A 22,663-nucleotide genomic window follows, 5' to 3' on the forward strand; every position below is an offset into this window, starting at 1 on the left:
TGTGCATTCAGACGCGCGGCTCTTGCACACCTGAGGGTACCGTCTTTTAATATTATTCAGAGTCCCTTCAGGTAACTTGGCCAGTTCGGTGTCCCTCACAGCATGGATTGTGGTAGCCCGGGGCTGTCGTGTCAAAGCTTCCACCTAAATAAAGAGAAATAATTCAAGCAAATCACATCCCATACAACCTTTGCTAAAGAGAAAAGAAGGAAAAATAGGGAGATCTCTTCATGCCCTCGTCTACACTAGTCCGGCATTCAAGAGTGCATTCTACGTTGCAGGTGGACGATTATAGCCTGAAATAAAGACTGCAATGTCACATTATTCAATGCTTTCTCAACAACAGCAGCTCGTCTCAACCATCTTCATGTGAGTGATTGAAACAGTACTTTATTCAGCACACAAGTCTTTATGAAAAACTACATGATTTTAGCAGTCTTCACTGACACCCATGGATAGGTAACATGTCCATTTTGAAAGATTGTAAATAGCAGGACGTGGGAACGAGAACTTCCAATTGGATGACCTCGTCTCCAGTGAAGACTTTTTCATAACATTCAGCCAGTGCCAAGTGTCTCTAGGAGCACTGCTCAGATGAAAGTGTAGAATAACTTTCAAGGCTGATTATGACCAGCTATGATGTTAGGTTATACCAGAGGCAATTAAAATGGCAAAGTATTTAAACATGCAACCATCATCTTCTTCTCCCCACTACTCCACTCAATTGAGAAGTCTTGTGTTTCACCAAAATGTTGTGGACTTACCAAGCATGAAATATTCACTTAATTTTCAGTATTTATGGTGCTTGTACAGTGTGGAACTAGCCACTACGGCAACGGTGTGTTTCATACAAAACTAGAGCTAGTGTATGACTTGACACCAAGTCCAGATTGTACGCACATGTACTCACCACTCCAATGAGATCACCGCGCCCGTACTCCCCTATCAGCTCCTTCTTCCCATTCGACTTCTGGATCACTGACCGGAGGCGGCCGTTGAGGACAATGTACGTGCAGTCTGACTGGTCCCCTTGCCTTAATAGAAAATGCAAAGCATCACAATAAGAACCTCTTGCAGTTGCATTGAATACTAACCACACATTTGTTCTTCCCTTTGCCTGCATTTTCACTTTCCACCTTCATAGCCATCATGTCATGAGTCTTGTCTCATTTCTCCCTAACACTCTCTGCTAAGGAAAATATGTATGCAACCGGACACCATAACAGTGGTGTGTTATAGAAAGAATCGGAGCAAACGTTTATCAAGAAGCTGATTAGGGACTACTTAGCCACACTCCAGTAAGTAATCTAAAATCTTTAAAAAGCCCCAAGGCAAAAAAGTCCTTTACCATAACACTCCACTTCATATATCTCACACTATAACTCACCCGTAGGACAAAAACATTCAACAAAGCACCAAATGAAGAAAATGTCCAAGCGCCAGCCCAAAACATCGTCTCCGGCCTTCAGAGTCTCATAATTGGCATATCTTTAACCTTTTTTATGACGTGACCAGATGAGTCTGTCTTCCTAGTCTAATAAGTCAGCCCAATCCACCATCTAATCCCCATCATTAAGAGAAATTTGCTAACTAAGAAATGCGTTACTTACCTGTAACAGCAGTTATCCAGTATTGGTGTCTTTCATAGATTCACATGCCTGAATCATTCCCCGTCGCCGAGACGGGAGCCTCCGGTACATAAAAAAGTAATGTCCTAAGGACATACATAGAGAATATAGGCCGAAGGGCCTCCCCTTTGGGGCCTTTCCACGTCCTTATGTAAAAAGGACCGAACTCTCATCGTTAGCCAATCAGCTCCGACCTCCCTCTAGAACCTTCCCGGGAGGAGCCTCAGTCCCTCAGATTTTCGTACGCACCCAGCTAGGGTGTCGCAATGTAGACATAGAGGTACGTGAGTCCTTACCGGGGAGGCGGGAGGGTTGCATGTGAATCTATGAAAGACACCAATACTGGATAACTGCTGTTACAGGTAAGTAACGCATTTCTTATCCAGTATTTGGGTGTCTTTCATAGATTCACATGCCTGAATCAGAGTAGCCAGCAGTTATACATGCATAGTGGTAAAGCACATTCTCAGATGTAGCAGGCCTGCATAAATTACAGACAACATGAGAGAAACATGGTAATATACAGTCATGCATCTAGCAGAGAAAACCATGAAGAATGTGCATACATGAGAGAAACATGGTAATATACAGTCATGCATATAGCAGAGAAAACCATGAAGAATGTGCATACCTGGATGGCGGGACGAGGTAAGGCTCACCTTATTGGAAGAGATGGCGCAGCACCGCTTGTCCCACTGCAGCGTCCTTCTGCAGTTCGATGTCCAGGCAGTAGTGCTTGGAAAAGGTATGCGGGGACTTCCATGTCGCCGCTCGGCAGATGTCCAGGATCGTCACTCCAGCGAAGAGCGCCGCTGACGTAGACATCGCTCTGGTCGAGTGGGCAGCCACTCGGTCCGTCAAAGGCCGTCCGGCCTGATCATGGCAGAAAGCAATTGCTGAAGAAATCCAGCGTGAGATGCTCTGTTTTGTCAAGGGCAACCCCATGCGCGGGTTGCTGTAGGCTACAAAGAGTTGAGAAGACTTCCTGACGTCTTTGGTCCTGTCCAAGTAGAATTTGAGACACCTTTTAAGGTCCAAGGAATGCAGCGCCCTTTCCGCTGCTGTGGAAGGGTCCGCAAAGAACGACTTGAGGACAATTGGTTCGTTCAGATGAAAGTCTGACGGCACTTTAGGAATGAATTTAGGGTTGGGCCGGAGTACCACTCGGTCGGGCCTGAATTGGAGATACGGTTCCTGAATGGACAGCGCCTGAAGTTCGCTGACCCGTCTGGCTGACGTCAGGGCTAGCAGGAGAGCCGTTTTCCAGGAAAGATGTTTGAGCGAGGCCCGGTGTATGGGCTCGAATGGGTGTTTCATTAGTTGGTTGAGCACCAAGTTCAACTGCCAGGTAGGAGGGACTTTCCGAGGCCTCGGAAAGGATCTGTAGAGCCCCTTCAGAAATTGTTTTACCAGTCGACTGGACCAGAGGGAGGGTCCCGATGGAGTCCTGGTGAACCTAGAAATTGCAGCCAGATGAACCTTAATGGAGGCGTGAGCCAGCCCCGATTGAGCCAGGTGTAGGAGGTACGGAAGCAGCTGTACTGGGGTGACCCGGAGGGGGTGTAGGTCGTGTTCCGAACACCACACGCAGAACCTCTTCCACTTCAGCGAGTAGGTCTTGGTCGTGCTGCCCGCCCTCGCTTTGGCTAGTACTGCCCTGCAGTCCTGCGGTATATCTAGGTCTCCGAACTCACGGTGCTCAGGAGCCAGGCCGATAAGTTGAGCGAACGGAGGTTCGGGTGGTGTACTTGGCCTCCGGACATTGTCAAGAGGTTCGGGTGTTGTCGCAGGTGAATCGGGGGCCTGATGGACAGGCGAAGTAGATCCGAGAACCAATGTTGTCTCGGCCAGTACGGAGCAATCAGTATCAGCGTGCACGGTTCCGTCCTCATCTTCCGGAGGAGCCTCGGTATCATCGGGAACGGAGGAAAAGCGTACGCAAACACGCTGGACCAGCCGATGGAAAAAGCATTTCCCAGCGACCCCCGTTGGGGATGCCAGCTTGCGTAGCTGCGGCATTTGGCGTTCCCTGCCGTCGCGAAGAGATCGATCCTCGGGGTGCCCCATTGTGAGAAGACGTGGGCCACCGTGTCGCCGTTGAGTTCCCATTCGTGGGAGAGAGAGGCCTGCCTGCTGAGGGCGTCCGCGATGGTGTTGTCCTTCCCTGGCACGTACTCCGCTTTGAGGGAGAGGCCGTGCGCCACCAACCAGTTCCAGATTTTTTGCGATTCTCGTGAGAGAGAGAGAGATCGCGTTCCCCCTTGTTTGTTCAGGTAGTGCATCGTCGTGGTGTTGTCTGTTTTGACGAGCACAGGGGAAGTGCCGATACGTGGCAGGAAGGCCTGTAGGGCTAGATACACTGCTCTCAGTTCCAGGAGGTTGATGTGAAGTTGTTTCTCCTGGGCGTCCCATTTGCCGCTGACTCGAAGGTCCAGCAGCACTGCGCCCCAACCTTCCAGCGAGGCATCGGTCGTGATGACCAGTGGTGCCGGCGGCAGGAGGAACCGCAAGCCGGCCGTCAGGTGTGTCTTGTTTCTCCACCACAGAAGGGCCTTTATGATGGCCGGTGTGATCGTGACGATGTCGTCGAATGAGCCGGAACACTGTTTCCATTGTCTCGCCAGCGCCTCCTGCAGGGGGCGCATGCGGAGCCTGCAGTGCGGTACGAGGAGAATGCATGAAGACATCATCCCTAGCAAGGACGTGAACGTCCGGACCTTGAGGCGAGGCTTCTTGGCCACCGCCGCGGCCAGAGACAGTATTTTGCTGATCCTGTCCTCTGAGGGGAAAGCCTTCGCGTGCTCCGTGTCCAGGGTCGCTCCTAGGAAGGTGATTCTCGTCGATGGAGTAGTGCATGATTTTTTGAGGTTGATCGTCAGACCCAGCTGTTGGAAAAGAGCGCTGCAGGCGTTGAAGGAAGCCAACGTGTCCTCCGGGGAAGGAGCCTTCACCAGCCAGTCGTCCAGGTAGGGGAACACCTGGTGACCCCTTTGTCGCAGGAAGGCTGCCACTGGCGCCAAGCACTTCGTGAAGATACGTGGGGCAGATTTGAGGCCAAACGGTAAGACCTTGAACTGGTAATGTCGGCCCGCTATTTCGAACCGTAGGTATTTCCTGTGCCTGACGAGGATGGGGATATGGTAGTAGGCGTCCTGTAAGTCCAGGGAGACCATCGAGTCTCCTCTCTCCAGTGCTCCCAGGATCTCCTGGAGTGTGACCATCCGGAAGGATTGACTCCTCAGGAAGGCGTTGAGCGCCCGGAGGTCTAAGATCGGCCTCCACTTGTCCCCTTTCTGTTGGACCAGGAAGAAGTGGGAATAAAAACCCTTCCCCTTCTGGGACTTTGGGACTCGTTCGATGGCTCCTTTGACCAACATGGCGGAGACTTCCTGGAGAAGGAGGTGCAGGTGTTTGTGAGCACGCTTCAGCGGAGGGGTGTTGGGAGGGGTGTTGACCAGTTCGAGGGAATGTCCAAATTGAATTATATGTAGTACCCACCGATCCGTAGTGATTTTTTGCCAATTGTGGAGGAAGTGGGTCAGTTTTCCCCCAATTCGAAAGGATTGAGACGGTGGTGGGACTGGCTGGAGTAAATGGTCACTGGCGGCCGCCAGTGCCCTTCTTGGCGGATTTGCCTCTGAAGGACGATCTCCCATAGGATGACTGTCGGGACTGTTGTTTTTGCTGGGGCTGGTTCCTGTTGCCGTAGGAATAGGACGACCGGTTTTGGTAGGAACCTCTGTAGGAGTACTGACCTCTGGAGCGGCCCCCTCGAAAGGATTGGTTCCGGGACTGGAGGGAGCCCAGAGCCCTTGCCGTGTCGGTGTCCTTTTTGATGGCCTGGAGTGCCTCGTCTATCTTCTCCCCAAAGAGGAATTGACCATCGAACGGCATATCCAGCACCTTAGATTGGACCTCCTGCCGAAAAGACGTCGCTTTGAGCCAGCCTTGGCGGCGGAGCACGGCAGCCCCGGCCAACTGGCGGAATCCCGTCATGGCTGCGTCGATGGCGCAGTCGATAATTTCTGCCGCGGAGTTTTGTCCTTCTGCTAGCAGAGCTTTCACCTCGTCCTGGACTGTGGTCGGCAGGCCTTGGAGGTAGGGAGCTATGTCTTCCCATAGCTGGCGGTTGTAGCGGCCAAGGAGGGCGATGGAATTTGCCACCTTGATGGACATGGCGGCTGTGGTGGAGAACCTCTTGCCTATGGTGTCCAGCTTCCGTCCTTCCTTGTCCGGGGGCGCAGACAGCGGCGAGGAGGGGTTGCGGGATTGTTTTTGGGCCGCCTGGGTGACAACCGAGTCCGGTTTGGGGTGGCCGGTCAGGCAGGCAGGTGCGGAGTTCGGGGCCTTATATTTTTTGTCTAGGCGCGGAACCACCGCAGGCACCGAAGCAGGCGTGAGCATCAGCTTCTTGCCCTGTTCCCACAGAAAGTCTATAAGAGGAATAGACTTGGCCGATTTCTGGGTGTGCTCCTTGAAATCATGGAGGAAGCATTCCGTTTCCGCGGATTCCACTGCCATGTGAAACCTCTTTGCCGCTCTGTCCACCAGTTTGTGGAAACCTCCCACGTCCGCCGCTTCAGAGTGGCGCGGTCGTGGGGATGCCGGGGTAGACGAATGGTGTGATGACGCAGCATCTTCGTCTCTGTGGTCCGAGGCGACGTCTTGCACTTCGCCTTCCTCTAAGTCCGTCTCATCCTCCTCGCTTTCCGATGAGTCCTCCGCCTGGGTTTGCGGTCGGAGTTGGCTCCGAGGACGGGCCTGGGGAGCGGAAGGGTGCGAGGCTGACGGTTGCGCTTGGGTGACCGGTACCCGGGCACCGCTGTCTGCGTCCGGGAACCGTTGTTTATAGTCCTGCACCAGGGATTTCAAATCGTTGACCAGAGACAGTGGCAAACAGATCATCGGGGTGTTCACCGTGTCGACGTTCAGGGAGCTGCCTTGATATATAACTTCGTCCCGGATCCCGTGGACGTCCTGGTGTTCTTCGTGAACCTCCTGTTCTTCGTCGGACTCCTCACTTTGGAGTGTGTCCTGTTCTTGCTCGGGTGCTAAGTCCACCGTTGGGCGAACCGAGGGCGTTGGAATCGAGTGAATAGAGACTTCGACCAATCTCGATTCTTTCCAAGATGGCGCCGGGGTCTCTTCCGGCGACATGCGTGAAGATGGCGCTCCTGCCGTGTGTGTTGGTGATTTGGGCACCTCCGTCAGGGTCAATGGCATCAAATTTTGCGGGGATAAGGGTTTCGCCGGCTTACTGACGGCAGGGCCTTGGACTAGAGATATCTTTGTCGAAGGTGTGCTCTTTGAACTTGACTTCGACGTTTTAGGAGACGAACTTGACGTCGATGTCTTAGGTGACGAGCCTTCGGTATGATGTGGTTTTTGCGAAGGCGTACCTGTAGATTTAGACCTCTTAGGTGACGAAGAGGCCGCTTTCGTATTAGATGAAGGTTTCAGAGGAATGGTCGAGGAGACCGGTGCTCCTGAGGACGCCGTGGTGGTCGACGTGGCCGTCGCGGAGGGCGATGAGGCCGTAGTGGTCGACGCAGTGGTCGTGACCGAGGTGGTCCGCTTAGTAGATGGAGCGGGCTTCTTGAACCTCTGGCCGTCCTTAACAGACACGGAGGAGGTGGTGGAGCGTGCCTCCGAAGGCTTCTTCGCCTTCTTAGGAGGAGTGTCTGTCTCACCAGGGGACTGCACCCTGGGTCTCTTCTTGGAGACTTTGGAGGTCGCGGAGACACTACCCTCGGAAGATTCCAGAGTGTCTCGGACCTTAAGCCTGTCGAGCCATTCGCGAAGGCGACTTTCCCTTTCCTTAACCGTCTTCTTTGGGAAGGCTCTACACCCCTACACTTGTCAGTGACGTGGTCAGGGTACAGGCAATATAAGCACAGGTCGTGCTTGTCCTCCGCTTGAATCCGCTGCTTGCCGCAGGAGGAACAGGCCCTTAGAAGGGCTTTCTTCTGTGAGTCCGCCATGGACGAAGCTTTCTTAGTAGGTTCCGACATGTAGTCGATGATAGGGTAAATCCTTTTTTGACAAAGTGAATTTCGGCGAAGTTTGAGACTTCGAATTTTGGAAAACCTGAAGAGCTCAGGTTGGAGACTCCCTAGCACAACGTGCGGTAGAAAAATCTGAGGGACTGAGGCTCCTCCCGGGAAGGTTCTAGAGGGAGGTCGGAGCTGATTGGCTAACGATGAGAGTTCGGTCCTTTTTACATAAGGACGTGGAAAGGCCCCAAAGGGGAGGCCCTTCGGCCTATATTCTCTATGTATGTCCTTAGGACATTACTTTTTTATGTACCGGAGGCTCCCGTCTCGGCGACGGGGAATGATTCAGGCATGTGAATCTATGAAAGACACCCAAATACTGGATAATGTGCTTTCTCACCCTGTGAATCTCTAGCCAACCCTTACCTTGATATCTGAGTCCTGCTGTGGCAATGTTTAAAGCCTGGGCAACCAAAAGGCATGTCTGCCTAAGTGCACTATCCTGAACACCATAGTAAGAGTCTGAAACCTAACTCTCCTCCTACTTGTAAGGAAGTAAATTCGTCTTTTTTAATCTGTTTATTGAACTTTTGCATTTCCAATCTTCAAACAAAAGTCTGCATCATGAGACCTTATCAATGCAACGTTATAATGACCCCCACCACACTGAATTCAGCACAGACAACATCTAAGCATATAGAAAAATAAACCGAAAGAACATTAATTATGTCAAGAGACTGTACTTGTAGAAATGTTATGGAACCATATCAGAAAATGACAAAGACTTTGCCACAATACTGTCTTGAATGTAGATGACACGATCATGGCAAGACAGGAGAAGTGAGTACAGACAACCAAATAGTTATAATATACCCACTGTTCTGCGTCTGGTAGGTCAGTTTCAGTTCTAGTAGGTTTTCATATAAGAATTGCAGGAAAGAACTAGCACATAATTCCTTCAACATACCCCAGAGTCCTTGCCCTTGAATTTACTAAGCTTCTTCAGCACCATGTTCATTCAATACAGGATTTGAAAGACTTGCTCTCTACCTTATACACCTCTAAAGCAGGAATCTATGAATGACCAACAAAAACTCTACTTTGACCACTTACAGTTCATATTAGCATCATGTGCCTGTCAGGGTTGCGAAAAAAAATTGTCTGCATATTCTCTATTTCATAATATAGTTGCTTAGTCTTAAAGATGAATAATTCAGCCTTGTGGGAGAGGAGGGTATCTAGCTGCTCACTCACTGTTTGTAGTTTGCCCAATTTATCTTAGAGCCAGATAGGCTATCAGTTGCTTCTATCTTCTTCAGATGAAGTTCAAGCTTTCTAACCTTTTTAGATTCTCCTTTTTTGCAATAAAGCCTCTGTCACAATAAACTTCTTTCAGCACGGACATGTGTCATACAAATTGTTATCCAGAAAGATGTCCTTAACAGACCTAAATTTCTCCTCCATGATCAGCCTTTTTTTGAGTAAGAAGAAGCCCAATTTCAAAATCCTGAGGAAAACAAACAAGTGATGGATGGAATGCTTGGATTCATCTCAGCCACCAATAATTACCCTGGCTGCGTTTCAGTTCATCGTTTTTTTGCCCATCATGCCATCTCAGAAAGGAACAAGCCATATGCAAATCAACTTTGGTTCTGCTCCAACAGGAAACGTCCAGCCTAAACTGCCAGGCCAAATCACCTCAGAAAGGGGACACAAACAATCCCAGACTGGTTTTGGCCTCGTTAGACCTTATCAGTGAACTATAGCTTTGATCCTGTGACAGAGTGAGCACAGGAACCAGGTCTGCACATTTCCCTCGCACTAGAGTGGCAATCCAGGAGAACAAAAAAGTGATATATGGAATACATGATTTAATCTCTGCCACTGGTATTCACACTTTGTTGTTTGTTGCACGTAATGCTCTAAGTGCGACAGGTACGCCCAGACTTACACCCTATCCTCAATGTGCCATTTGGCTCAAGCTATACCCTACTATGAAGGCAACAACTGGTCAAGAGTTGTTTATGTTTAAATCCCGGGAGGGGGTACCTGGCATTACAGTTCAGGCTGGACTGTGCCTATTGAAGTGGGACTAAGACTGATTTGCAAGTGGCTGGTATCTGCTTGGAAATGGCACAGTGGGTGAAAAGTCACAATCTGAAATGCAGTTCAAGCAATCAACAGAGGATGAGATTAACCCAAGCAGTCCTTCCTTAATTTTATTTTGTTGCTATTGGTTGTTGCTGTTGTTGACACCATAAATGCAACAGATATGACCAAAATATTTCCTTAACCTGACATCAATAAACTTTCATTACAAAACTCCTTGGGACCATGTTCTCACATCTCTTAAGGGTCCCAATTCTGGTCCCAACCATGTAAACTTGTAACAATATGTGTCTTCGAAGAAAGCTGTGTGAACAGACACTATTATAAAGGCCTCAGGTCATCATCCACTGTGCTCCCGATCAGATGTTTGGTAGTTAGGTTGTTTCTTCAGTGGCAATTTTCCAAGACTTTGCTTTTCTCAAAGGACATCACAGCAGACTATCAATGACTTCTTTATTCAGTGGTATGTCTTCCTGTAGAGTTGAACTGCCCCTTCATTGTCCTCTACCCTCTAGTAAAGAGAAGCTACGTCTGCTTTCAAATCCTTTGTGGTTCTACCAATTTCAGATGAGTTGGACTGCACTTCTAAGGAATTGTTGTTTTCATCCTCATCCTTTAGTGATTTTAGACAGCTGACCAGGTCTACGTTAGTTATTGATCACCCCAAGAGCTGGTCGTCCGCGTCATCCTGACGATGCACACTCATCTCTGGGCTGTTTTCATATACAAGAAGAAAGTTCAATTAGGAGGTTGCGCATGGTGGGAAAATGTGCTGTCTATTTTGACTCCACAAAGATACAAAGAATCGTTCTTCTTGGGAGTATGTCATCTTGGCATGGAGAAAGTAGGTCTAATCATCCACACCTTGTTACTTGCAGCTATTCTTATGGAAAAAGGTTGTAGGCAAGGGGGAACAGAGAATAATAAGCCCATCTGCCACAGCTTTAAGGCTTAGCCTAGACACAGACATCAGATCAGCAAATCAGGTATAACAACCATAGCTAGTATGCACTAAACTATCAGAGACAAGGGGGCGTGGCCAAGATGGCGGAGTGAGGAGACGCTTTCGCACGGAGCTCCCGACCCAGCCCTAGCCCGAGCCTTCTAAATCGCTTGTTCTCCCCCCCTCTGGCACAGGACCGAGTGGGGAAGGTGTAGGAACCGGCCAGGCTGTTCCAGGACCGAAGTCCAGCTCTGAGGTGGCCGGGGAAGCGGAGGCCAGACCACAGCACTGATCGGCGCCGAGGCCGGAAGCGGAGGCGGACAGCGACCGAGCCGGGGTCGGGAAGGGATCTCTCCCCGACGCCCACAGAAGCCAGCGGTAGCACTGTGGAAGAAAGCGGTGGTACACCTGGGCGCCACGACGGTGCTGGGAGACCCTGAAAGGCGCCAGCTGCCCGCCGGGAGGCCCCTCCCCTTGTTGACGGTCCCGCCACAACTCGAGGCCGCGGCTGCGGCCTAGATGATCGGAGGCTCTGCGGGCCGAAAGGGAGGTGCCGCTGGAAGCATAGGTGGAACCAGGAGCTGCAGCGACGGGACCTGAGACAGGGACCAACCAAGGAACCGCACTGGAGGCGTTTGACCAAGGGCGACTTACACCGGACCCCGAGGTCACACAAGGAGGAAACCCGAGACTACGCCGAGGGCGGTGAAAGGACCTGCAGAAGGCCCGCCATAGACGCCCTGGGAGGTGAGGAGGGGGTCGGCAGACTACTGTGTGCACCGTGCCCTTAAGAGACGCTTTGAGGATGGTCGGCTGACCGAAGACCGCAGCAGCGGTCGTCGAGGAGGGAGCCAGGAGGAGGAATTGGTTCCAGCAGTGCGGTGACCGAGCCACGTGGTCGGCGGTTGAGGTCTGGGCCCAGCACTTGCTCGCTACGCTGCCGAGGGCCGACAGTGGTGTCCGGGCTAAAGAGGACATTCCCAGAGCCTGGGGACCCGGCAGGTGAGCACTACTGAAGAGGACTACGTCGACCCCATCAGGAAGAGACAAGTGGGGCCGGAGCCTGGAAGCCTGGTCTGGCGCAGTAACTGTCGACGGCGAAGCTGCCCTGCAGACAAGATGGCGAACCAGAAAGGCAGTAAAAAAAATGAGCGCACGCTCCCTGAGATGCTCGGCAGATCCCAGACCAGGGGGGACAGAAATCAGCCATCACCGAGTGCGGCGAGTGGCTCTCACTCAGCAGGAGGCGGTGAACCTCCGGTCACCAGGTCTTTCTTGGAGTCGCTTTTCGGCACGTTAAGAGACCATTTTCAAACGCTAAAACAGGAAGTGGCCGGGGAAGTCCGTGAAATCCGGAGAGAGGTAGATAGCCTAGGAGAGAGAGTGGCCACAGTAGAAAGCTCTACACAAAGGCAGGACGAGGAAATCACGCAGCTACAACAAGAAGTACTGCGCCTGAGGGACCAACAGATGGACCTCCAAGCACATAATGAGGACTTGGAAAACCGCTCTCGGCGGAATAATATAAGGGTCCGGGGAATTCCATCGACGGAAGAGGGATCGGATGTAGCGGGATACCTACGGGAGCTCTTCAGAGACATATTGGGTGAAGCAGCGGACTTTCCGATAAGGATTGATAGAGCTCATAGAGTGGGTCCCCAGAGGCGTGCTACAGCCCCACCCCCGGACATATTGGCCTTTCTTCCTGATTTCCCACTGAAAGAACGAATCATGGCGGAGGCCCGGAAAAAACCTTCACTGGCCTTCCGAGGGCACCCTGGGGCCTTATATCAGGACTTGTCCGTGATCACCCTACAAAAGCGTAAAGCGTTTAAAATCGCAATGGACTTCCTAAAACAACATGAAACGTCCTACTCATGGGGTCATCCTTTCCGCCTTATTTTCAAATGGAACGGTGAGATGCATCAGCTGAGGTCCCTACAGGACACGTGCGAGGTATTAGGGATCACCGCGGAGGAGGAGGACTCCGCCACGCCACGTAGGAGACGCGCGACAGAGGACGGATGGCGCAGGGTCTCGAGGCGCAGAACGTCGGCGGCATCCCAGCGTCCAAGCTCGCCCGCCATCCGGGCCGACATGGCGAGCGCCATCCAAGCAGCATCCAGAGACACTGCGGTGCATGAGGGTGTCGCGCTAACAGCGTAAGACTGCTCGGGGGGGAGAACGACATTGCATTACTGTTATCGCAGGCCTGGGGCCATGGAGGGTAGGGAGGGAGCGAAGGGAGGAAGGGTGTGGCTGGACGTCCACTTCGATACTCTACCACGTACTTGTCCGGATAGGACATGGCTGGGACAATTTCTCGGAAGGTGTTAGGGGTTTGGGAGGGGGTGGGGGGGAGTTGGGGGAACGGGAGGGGTGTGGGAGGAGGGAGAGTTGGGGAGTTGGGGGACAGTGGGGTTGGGAGTTGGGTAGGGGGAGGGGTGGGTACGGTCCGTTCAGTGCTCTTGATGCTTCCGCGATGCCCCGATGGGGAGCTTTGGGCTGTTGAGGCCCACAGGCCGTCCCTCACTGACATGGAACCATTGCATGTGTCACTCCGTTCTAATTCTCCATGGCGACCCTTAAGGTGGCGACCCTTAATGTTAAGGGGCTTAACAACCCTGTTAAGAGGAGGGCAGTCCTATCCTTGCTGGAGAACACGCAGGCTGACATCTGTCTCCTCCAGGAGACCCATTTGCTCACGCGGGACTGCCATAGACTACGATCCCGCATATTCCCCACGCAGTTCTTCTCCTCGAACACCACCAAAACAGCTGGAGTGGCGATTTTAGTGTCTAAATCCTTTAGGGGGAGGTACTACACAAGTTTGCAGAGCAGAACGGGAGACTCTTAGCGCACAAGTTCAAACTAGGGGCCCTGACGTTTACCATCGGGACGATATACTGTCCGAATGAACATCAGGACAGCTTCCTTCGATCAGCGCTAGTGGACATAACAGCGTCCCCGGACAGACACATTATTTTGGGTGTAGACTTGAATGTGGTGTTTGACTCGGCTGTGGACAGGTCGGCCCAGCGTTCCCCACAGACGGGAGAGATATCACAGTTAGCTAAATCCCAACTAGTAGACATGGATCTTCATGATCTTTGGCGCCACTTACATCCCACAGACCAAGACTACTCTTTCTATTCTCACGCACACAAGACATACGCCAGGTTGGACCACCTCATAGTTACCGGTCCGGTCCGTGATTTGGCTACGACATCGGAGGTGGGGGGTCATCTCTCTATCAGATCATGCGCCGGTCTCGGGGAACTTTTCTCTGCCGGCTGATCAGGCCCCCGTGGGGTCTGGCGCCTCAGAGACACCCTCTTGCATAGGAAAACATTTGTGCAGCGCATCACGGAGGCGATCAGGGACTTCCAAACACACAATGATAACACAGACACCTCAGTGGCGACCCAGTGGGCCGCGCTTATGGCGGTAGTCAGGGGGGAATTCATTGCGGTCTCCTCGGCAGAGAATAGGGATCGGCGACAGAAACGGGACGAGCTCACGCGAAAAGTCAGGGAACTTGAAGAGGTGCACCGTCGCACAGGAGCCCCCAGGATCTGGAAGCAGTTGAAGGCAGCGAGGAAATTCCTGTCATCTTTGGATATGGATAGGGCGGAATATGCGTCACTACGACCATAACATGCTTATTACACGGGGAGACAGGTGTGGCCGCCTTCTAGCGAACAAACTTAGGGTGGCCCACGAACGCCACCGGGTGAAGGAGATTGCGGCAGGGAATGACGGGCTGGTCACAGATGATGCTCAGATAGCCGAGGCTTTCCGTCGATTTTATGCCGAATTATACACAGGGGAGAGCCTGATGGCGCAGGAGTCGGAGGACTACCTGGACTCAGTCACCCTCTCGACCCTAGCACCGTCTCAAACGGAATATCTCGAAAGGGAGATCCGGGTTGAGGAGGTAATTACTGCCATCTCCAGGCTTAAACATGGTAAGGCCCCTGGCCCGGACGGCTACACGGCACTCTTCTATAGAACGTTCAGTGCCACACTGGCGCCCATACTGACTAAGCTGTTTAATTCCTTCTCCGAACCGGGGGCGATCCCACCTGATCTCCTGCAAGCCACGGTGTCGGTCATACCTAAACCAGGGAAGGACCGGACCCAATGCAGCTCGTACCGACCGATTTCCCTTTAAAACGTTGACCTCAAACTGTACACGGGAATTCTGGCGGCGCGCCTGGCGCTCCATCTGCCGGGTCTGGTGGAGTCGGATCAGGCTGGCTTTGTGCACGGGAGGCAGAAGGTGGATAACACCAAGAGGGTAGTACATATCTTAGAGAAGGCTTCCCGGGTCCCCGGGGAAAGAATGCTACTATCGGTTGACGCTGAAAAAGCGTTCGACCGGGTGCACTGGCCTTATTTGAAGCGGGTAATGGCGAGGATGGGCATCGGCGAAAAATTTCGCTCCTTGGTGTTTAATTGCTACCGGTTCCCGTCGGCAGTGGTGCGGGTGAATGGTTGTAGTTCTCAGAGGTTTTGCATTGAACGAGGCACCAGACAGGGGTGCCCATTATCCCCACTCCTTTTCGCTATGTACATGGAGCCATTTGCCCAGAGAATACGGCAGAACCCGGACGCGATTGGCGTGCAAATGGGAGGATATATTCACACGGTCAGCCTCTATGCGGACGATGTGATACTGACCTTAGAAGAACCGAGGCATGCTCTGCCCGCGTGCATTGGCGAACTGGAGGCCTTTTCAAAGGTGGCGGGATTCAAAATGAACATGGGGAAATCTTCGGCCCTAGACATCTCTCTGACACCTGCAACACGACGGGAGTTACAAGGTCTCTTCCCCATGCATTGGTCGGCCCGCCAAGTCCAGTACTTGGGTATCCTGTTGGCACCCACGCTGCAGGCAATGGTGACAGCTAATTATGCGACTCTGAGTAGGAAGATTAAGGAGGAACTGGGGAGATGGAGTAAAGGCGTGATATCATGGCTTGGGAGGGTGGTGGCGGTTAAAATGACGGTCCTCCCCCAGATCTTATACCTATTCCGGGCGCTGCCGTTGCAGCCACCAAAAGGTTGGATCCAGCAGACGCAGGCGGTTTTATCCCGCTTTGTTTGGCAGGGCCGCAAACCCCGGATAAAGAGGGATCTCTCCACGTTGGCACCAGAGTCGGGGGACTGGGTGTCCCAGACTTGCGCAAATATTTCCAAGCGGCGCAGCTGAGATACCTGGTGGAATGGAGCCGGTGGGAGTCAGACAAGCACTGGCTCTTTCAGGATCAGGCGGTGGCGGGCCGTCCCTTACAGGAGGTGCCCTTTCTGCGTAGAACGCATCGCCCTCTGAACCTCTACGCATCTTTTGTTACGCGGGTTCCGCTGAGGGTTTGGGACGTTACTAACAAAACACACAAGCTCACCACGTTCCCCTCTCCGTTTACACCTATTGCAGACAACCCGGACTTCACGCCGGGGACTGCCCCGGGAGCCTTCACACACTGGCGTGCTGCCGGATGCAGGGCTCTTTTCCATTTGTACGGGTCAGACGGAGTTCTCCCTTTTCAGAGTCTCAAAGAGGAGTATCGGTTATCCGAGACAGACAGGATGCGCTACTGGCAGGTGCGACACTGGGCTTTGCAGCCACAGGTGCGAAATTGGCAGACAGGAAGTTGCTGCCGTACGAGAAATGGTTGGTGGCGCGCGCCTCGGATGCAAAGCTTATCACGGATCTTTACAAAATGTTACAACCCCCCTCCCACCCACTTTCATAACCCTGGTAGAGAACGCTTGAACTGGGAGCTGGGTAGAACACTGAGCCATAAAGAATGGGACCAGATTTCGTACCGCGCACGACACTCCGCATATCATATAGGACTAACTGAAACATTCACCATAGTGTCTACATACTGGTATTACACCCCGGAACGGTTGCTTGAGATGAATAGGCATATTGATAATACCTGTTGGCGGGAGTGTGGGCAACCTGGTACCCTGACACATGTCCTGTGGGAGTGCCCGCTATTACATCCTTACTGGAAGGAGGTGCTTGATGAGATCGACGCCCACTTTGAGATAGAGTTGCCCCGCTTCCCAGCATACGTCCTGTTGGGCTTACCTAACGGGTTGATGTATCCACTGAAACCACGCAGGGGTAGACAAATTGCCATAGCACTGGGCTCCGCGGTTCAAAACATCCTAATACACTGGCGCACTACCACTGTTCCGTCCATCACGGGTTGGCTGCATAGATTGTGGCATGTCCTGGGCATGGAGAAACTATCGCTTATGATGGCTGGGGAAGTGGATCAATTCGAGGAGTTGTGGCAACCCTTCCATGCACTACTGGCCACCGAGTTCAGGGAACTAACATGTCCGAGGTACCTGAGATTACTGAGACTTACTTTGCCGATAGACTACACTGCTTAACAATCACTAGGCCGGGAAGCGCGAGGGGGGAGGGGTGTTGGCAGAGTTATGTAAGTTTAGCTGAACAAGGCACTGGACCAGGGTAACGAGGGAGGGAAGGGGGGACAGGGTGGGGGGGAATTGGGGGGGACAGTTTCTTTAAAATGGGAAGGGTACAGAGAGTTTATTTCTACCTCAGGGTGTTGCTTAATGTTATGCGCATGGGAGCGGAGCTCACATAGCCTCTACTACAATTGCAGGGTACCTGACGCTACCTTGAGATGGGCTCCCGGGGTTACAGCACCAATATCATCGCTTGAATGTCTTTTTCTATCTGTGTACTCTTTCAATAAAAGGCTTTAAACATAAACTATCAGGGACAAGAGTCATGAATAGGCGGTACATACTGTGTAGAGAAGAGAGCCACCTGATATTTCTAGCTGACATCTGTTTCAAAGCCCTCCTCATGCTACAGTGCATCAGAAGGCTAGAAGCTAGGCTTCAGATCTGCAGAGAGAAGCAATTAGAAGCAGTAGAGTACAAGGACTGCAGCAGCCACCTTACTTCTTGTGACCTCAAGCAGTGAATGGCACTCTTACTTTAGTGAATCATTGGGGCATAGGTGAAGCAGAGGACATTGTCCAGGGGGTCATGCACTTCAGATTCTGAGTCGAAGTGCAATACCCGATTCATCGGAATCCCAGAAATGGCAGCAATGAGGAGGCACTGTCAGAAGGCTGGATCACGGCAAACGAGGCCTCTTTTCTCTGTACTTCAAATCCGGTGATGCCATATTTTTATGTGCTCCCGAAAGTTCACAAAAAGCAACGCCCTCAACCAGGACGACCCATAATTTCCGATATCGGTTCCATCTTGGAACTGCTATCGACATTCGTCAACATCTTTCTGCGACCCCTGGTAAAATTGATGCCAACATACATCCAAGATACGAAGGATCTGCTGAGAACTCTACCGAATATTTGACACCAACTTGAATATTCCGGTATCCTTTGATGTAGAGTCCTTCTACACCTCAATACCACAAAACGAGACACTAGAGGTGGTTGAGATGCTATTACGGGAACAAACTTGGGACTCCATCACTCCGGTATCTTCCGATGTTCCTCCAGACATCAGGGACTAGTATGGGCAGTGTTTTTGCCCCGTCCCTAGCAAACCTTTATGTTCACAAGTTCGAACAAGATCGTGTACTATCACCTACGAATCCCTACTTACCATCGTTAAGGGTTTGGAAACGCTACCTGGATGATATTCTAGTAGTGTGGCGTGGAACTGAAACCGAACTAAAGGCCTTTCATTTGTGGCTGAACAAGCAGAACACGTTCCTACGTTTTACCATTGAATTCTCAGAAACTACCTTGGCATTCCTGGATCTTCGGATTACGGCTACCACAGGGGGCTTGGTGTCTGAATTGTACAAGAAACCCATTGCACGTAACTCACTGCTTCAATATGACAGTTGTCATCCAAAGGCGCTCCGGGACAACCTGCCCTTCGGTCAGTTTTTGCACATTCAACGCAACTGCAGTACCAAAGAGGGCTTCTACAAACATGCGGGAGAACTTGAACGAGGTCTCCGCGACAAGAAATATCCTAAAAAATTGATCCGAGACTCCAAAAAAAGAGCTTCTAATAACAATCGTGAATCACTATTGGAAGTGACTTCTCCTAAACCAAAAAATGAGAGGATAGCGTTTGTAAACACCTTTAATACACGTTCCAATGCAATCAAAAAGATTGTAAAACTACACTGGAGGATCCTCAACACTGGCCCTGACAATCTTCCTATACCATTGTTTGCGTACAAAAGAGGACCAAGCTTCAAAGATCGGCTAGTGCACACTAGACCAGGACCAAAGAAAACTCACCAAGTGGGAACACTATGGGATCTGCCACCGGTCGAGGGTCACCACCCCTGTGGGAATTGTGCTGCATGCGCCCAAACAACCCACTCCACAAGCATTGACATAGGGACTCCAAGACGTTGGGAACAAAAACAGTTTACTAACAGTAACAGTTCCAACCTCATCTAGCTCATCAGATGCCCTTGTCCCTTACAATATGTGGGAATGACGACAAGAAAAATTAAATTAAGGATATCGGAGCATAAAAGTACGATCCGATGCAAAAAGCAAGCGACCCGCCTCACTAACCATTTCTTAGAGGTAGGACACGCACCTACAGATTTTTCTTGGACCGTTTTGGAACAACCACGGATCCCCCCGCATGTTACCGATATTACAAAACATCTTTTCAAATTGGAGCAGAAATGGGTGTACTGTTTGAATACAGACAAAAATGTTCTCAACGAAGATATTCCCTGGACTTCATTATAAGGTGATCCCTGTTTGACCTCCAGTACCACATCTCCGGTTTGAGCTGACAGGCTGTCAGGATTTTTCGCCTTAGATGGCGCTAGATCTTATACACTGTCCCTAAGACAACTGAGAGAATGCCTATATGCTCGACCAACCTTAGCGTCGATTGACACTATTGTATTGCTCATAAACACTAGCTGCACATTTGACCATGGGTGTCTAGTGATAGACCTACCCACTTACGACTACTCTAATATCGTCGATTACCCATTGAGCGTTGTAATAATCGTTGGCTATCAGCACTAGTAATACTGTTTGACTAACATCAGGTCTCATACTTGGACCAATCATGACATCGTAACCGTAATTATTGCCCCAAATGAACACAGAGGTAAGGTCCGGGTATGTGTCAATTATTTTAACACGTGATTCTTCACTCGTAAAGCTAGGCCGGTGACATCATTTTGTTTGTTTTTGATGTTTTAGTGCCAATACATTTAAACACTGATTCCTTTCACTGGCGATTTACGCCTGAAACTGGTTTGTAGTCTCGATAAGATCTAGCTCGACTACATTACATCGCAATTCAGTCCGTTGACTACATTTCCCATGATCCCTCCGGACGCTGATGATACACGTAGCTAGTCGTCGCCAGGATCGGCGCATGCGCACGGGCACTGTCACGGCATTTCCACATCTAGAAAAGCAACATGTAAATATCTCCCGGTGCCTCCCCGTACAGCGCAGACGCCTGACTGGGGTATCGACGGATAGGTAGGTTAACTAATCGCGCTATGCAAACTGGGTTATGCGCTAAGTTCCGACGACGTTATGAACTCGAACTGACAATGGCAGCGTCATTACAGTCTCAATACCCTCGGATTCTGACTCGGTGTTTGGCACTTTGAAACTCGTAATCGGAATACTCTGTCTTCAATGCATTCGATTACTTTCTCTTTTGGTAGCACTACATTTATCTGTGTTTAGCACCTTTTACAACTAAAACTGATGCAATATGCTATAAGAGCCGACTTTAGAAGCGTCATTTCAGTTTCAGTATCCTCTGATACCTGTTTGGTGTGTGGTGCTTTGACACTTATTTTCAAAATATATCTTCCACAATGGATTGTTTTTATCTTCCTGTTTGGCGGCACAACATCCATTTAGCAACCTTAACAAATAAGAAATGACGCAATGTGCTAAAAGAGATGTTGATGACTTTTGTTTAATTGTAACGGTCTATTGCTTGAGATTCGGCGGTCTGGTTGAGTTTTTTCACTGTTATTTTTGTGGTACACTTTCTTTAAATATAGAGCGGTGCCCCTATTTCCTGAGCTGTGGCCAGGCGAGGAGCGGCGCCGGTCTCTCAAACTCTAGGTCAGTGAGAGGCACATTTAAATCAAGAATGGTTGGGTTTTGTACTGGAGATATGCAAGTACACAAATAATGTTAGTTGTTGAAACTCAGTATAGATAACTTTCACTAATGTGTTGTCCTATTTTTCTCTGTTTTCTTCTATATGTGTCGTCTACACATGATTTCTCTTGCCTGTGGCAATCAGCTTCTACTAAACAGGAGCATTGAGAAGGCCTATTCAGGTGATATCCTAACATTTGTATTATTTCTGTTATACACACACGCACTTTTTTGAAGCAGTAGCAAAATATAACTTTGGTCCTGAAGAAGCAGGTGATACAATCAGTACTGTAACCGCAGAAACATGTTGACCTTTCTATACATGCCGTAGATATTTGTTCCAAACTACTGTTATTTTGTACTTCACGTTTTTTAATCTTGGATGTGGATTGCTTTCCATTAAAGTCATTTTTGCACCCACTATCCATTTTTAATCACTCACTTTCACTTATTCTTTGTGCACTGCTTTTCAGTTACAAACGACTAAGTGTACTGTTTGTACGTTGTGGACATACCGCTTGGTGAGACTGGCCCAAATGATGATAAATAGGACGGTCCAGAAAGTGTAACTGATGGGTATCCATATCACACAGTGATGGGTCCAAGCGTATAATGTAGTGGACTAGACACATTTAGAACACAGAGCTCTGAGTTTCTTTAGACCCACAGTTATTATTATTGTATACAGCACCAATGGATAGACAATCCTCCATGTTGGGTGTGCCCACAGTGAGCACCAACATCAAGCCCCGCCAGACTGAACTCGCACAGCCATGGATTACAGGGGCATTGACCTGCACGATATGCAGTTGCTCCTGAAGGAAAGTTCCTAAGTCCCAGTCCTCCAGCATCCCCTTACCAAGTTTGAGCACTATGATACAGCACCAAGAAGGAAGAGAGCCATCCACAGGCACCTCAGTTGACGTATATAGCTTTGTAAGATACTCAGACAAAAAATGAAACAACAATAGTCCAACCAATGGCCTACAATGGGTTCAACCTAACTTCCTCCAACAGATTAGGGTGCAATCTAGAACGATGCTGAATGTGATAACTGCAAGATATAGCCAAATAGTTTGCTTCCTTAATTAGGTGACCACTGAAAACCAAACAGACACCTGAAATCTAACTGAAGGTCTTCTAGGTGATTGTTTCCCCCAAACGGTATGTTAGTTAGTGTCACGATTCGCGCCCTATGCTCTCGTACCCACCACCAGGGGGCCACATAGTGGGACTTTCCAGTCTTCTAATACGCTTCCAGACCCTCCCCTGCATGCATATCCAGACTTCCAGCCATTTGGACACTTATTGGGAACTGACATCCATTCCAAATCCATGCCGGGTTTTGTGAAAGCCAGCCTGCTTATACTTGAAGCCAGCCTACTCATGCCTGAAACTCTACTACCCAAAATTCCCTGCTCACTGCTTTGTCTCCACCCCTGCAGGCCAAGGATGGGTGGAGGAATTCCGCTCACCTGTGGCTGGCTGCTGCTAGCCTGCTCACACCTACTGCATGTGATTACTGTATGCTCTTATAAGCCCCAGCTCCCTTCAGGCCAAGGTTGGTCATTGTGGCGGTTTACCGGTGAGACCGATCGTGGTTTCCAGTGCTCCCTGAGATTTTGCTATTCTTGTTTCCTGAGCTTTAGTTATGTCTTTTTCCTGACCTGCTGCTGTTTTCCTTGTACCTGAATTAGCACTGCCTTCAGTGCTACCTTGACCCCTGAGCCTTAGTATTACTTGTTCCTGAACTGCAGCAGTTTCCCTTCTCCTGAATTAGCACGGCTTGCAGTGCTACCTTTTTTTCCTGAGTTCCTGCGCTATAGTTATTCTTTGTTCCTG

General features: G+C 50.3%; 1 protein-coding gene across 3 annotated transcripts in view; it reads right to left on the bottom strand.

The window, feature by feature from the left end:
- The window catches only part of PNPLA6 (patatin like domain 6, lysophospholipase), a 354,753-nt gene that overhangs the window by 116,586 nt on the left and 215,504 nt on the right, over positions 1-22,663 (bottom strand). For all 3 annotated transcript variants that reach the window (XM_086960602.1, XM_086960584.1, XM_086960592.1), the window contains exons 19-20: positions 911-1,034; positions 31-144 (exon numbers count right to left, since the gene is read on the bottom strand). In XM_086960602.1, the coding sequence (XP_086816728.1) occupies positions 31-144; positions 911-1,034 (238 nt within the window). The remainder of the gene's footprint in view (positions 1-30; positions 145-910; positions 1,035-22,663) is intronic.

Source organism: Lissotriton vulgaris, chromosome 1_1 (genome assembly GCF_964263255.1).
Source record: "Lissotriton vulgaris chromosome 1_1, aLisVul1.2, whole genome shotgun sequence".
Lineage (NCBI taxonomy): Eukaryota > Metazoa > Chordata > Amphibia > Caudata > Salamandridae > Lissotriton > Lissotriton vulgaris.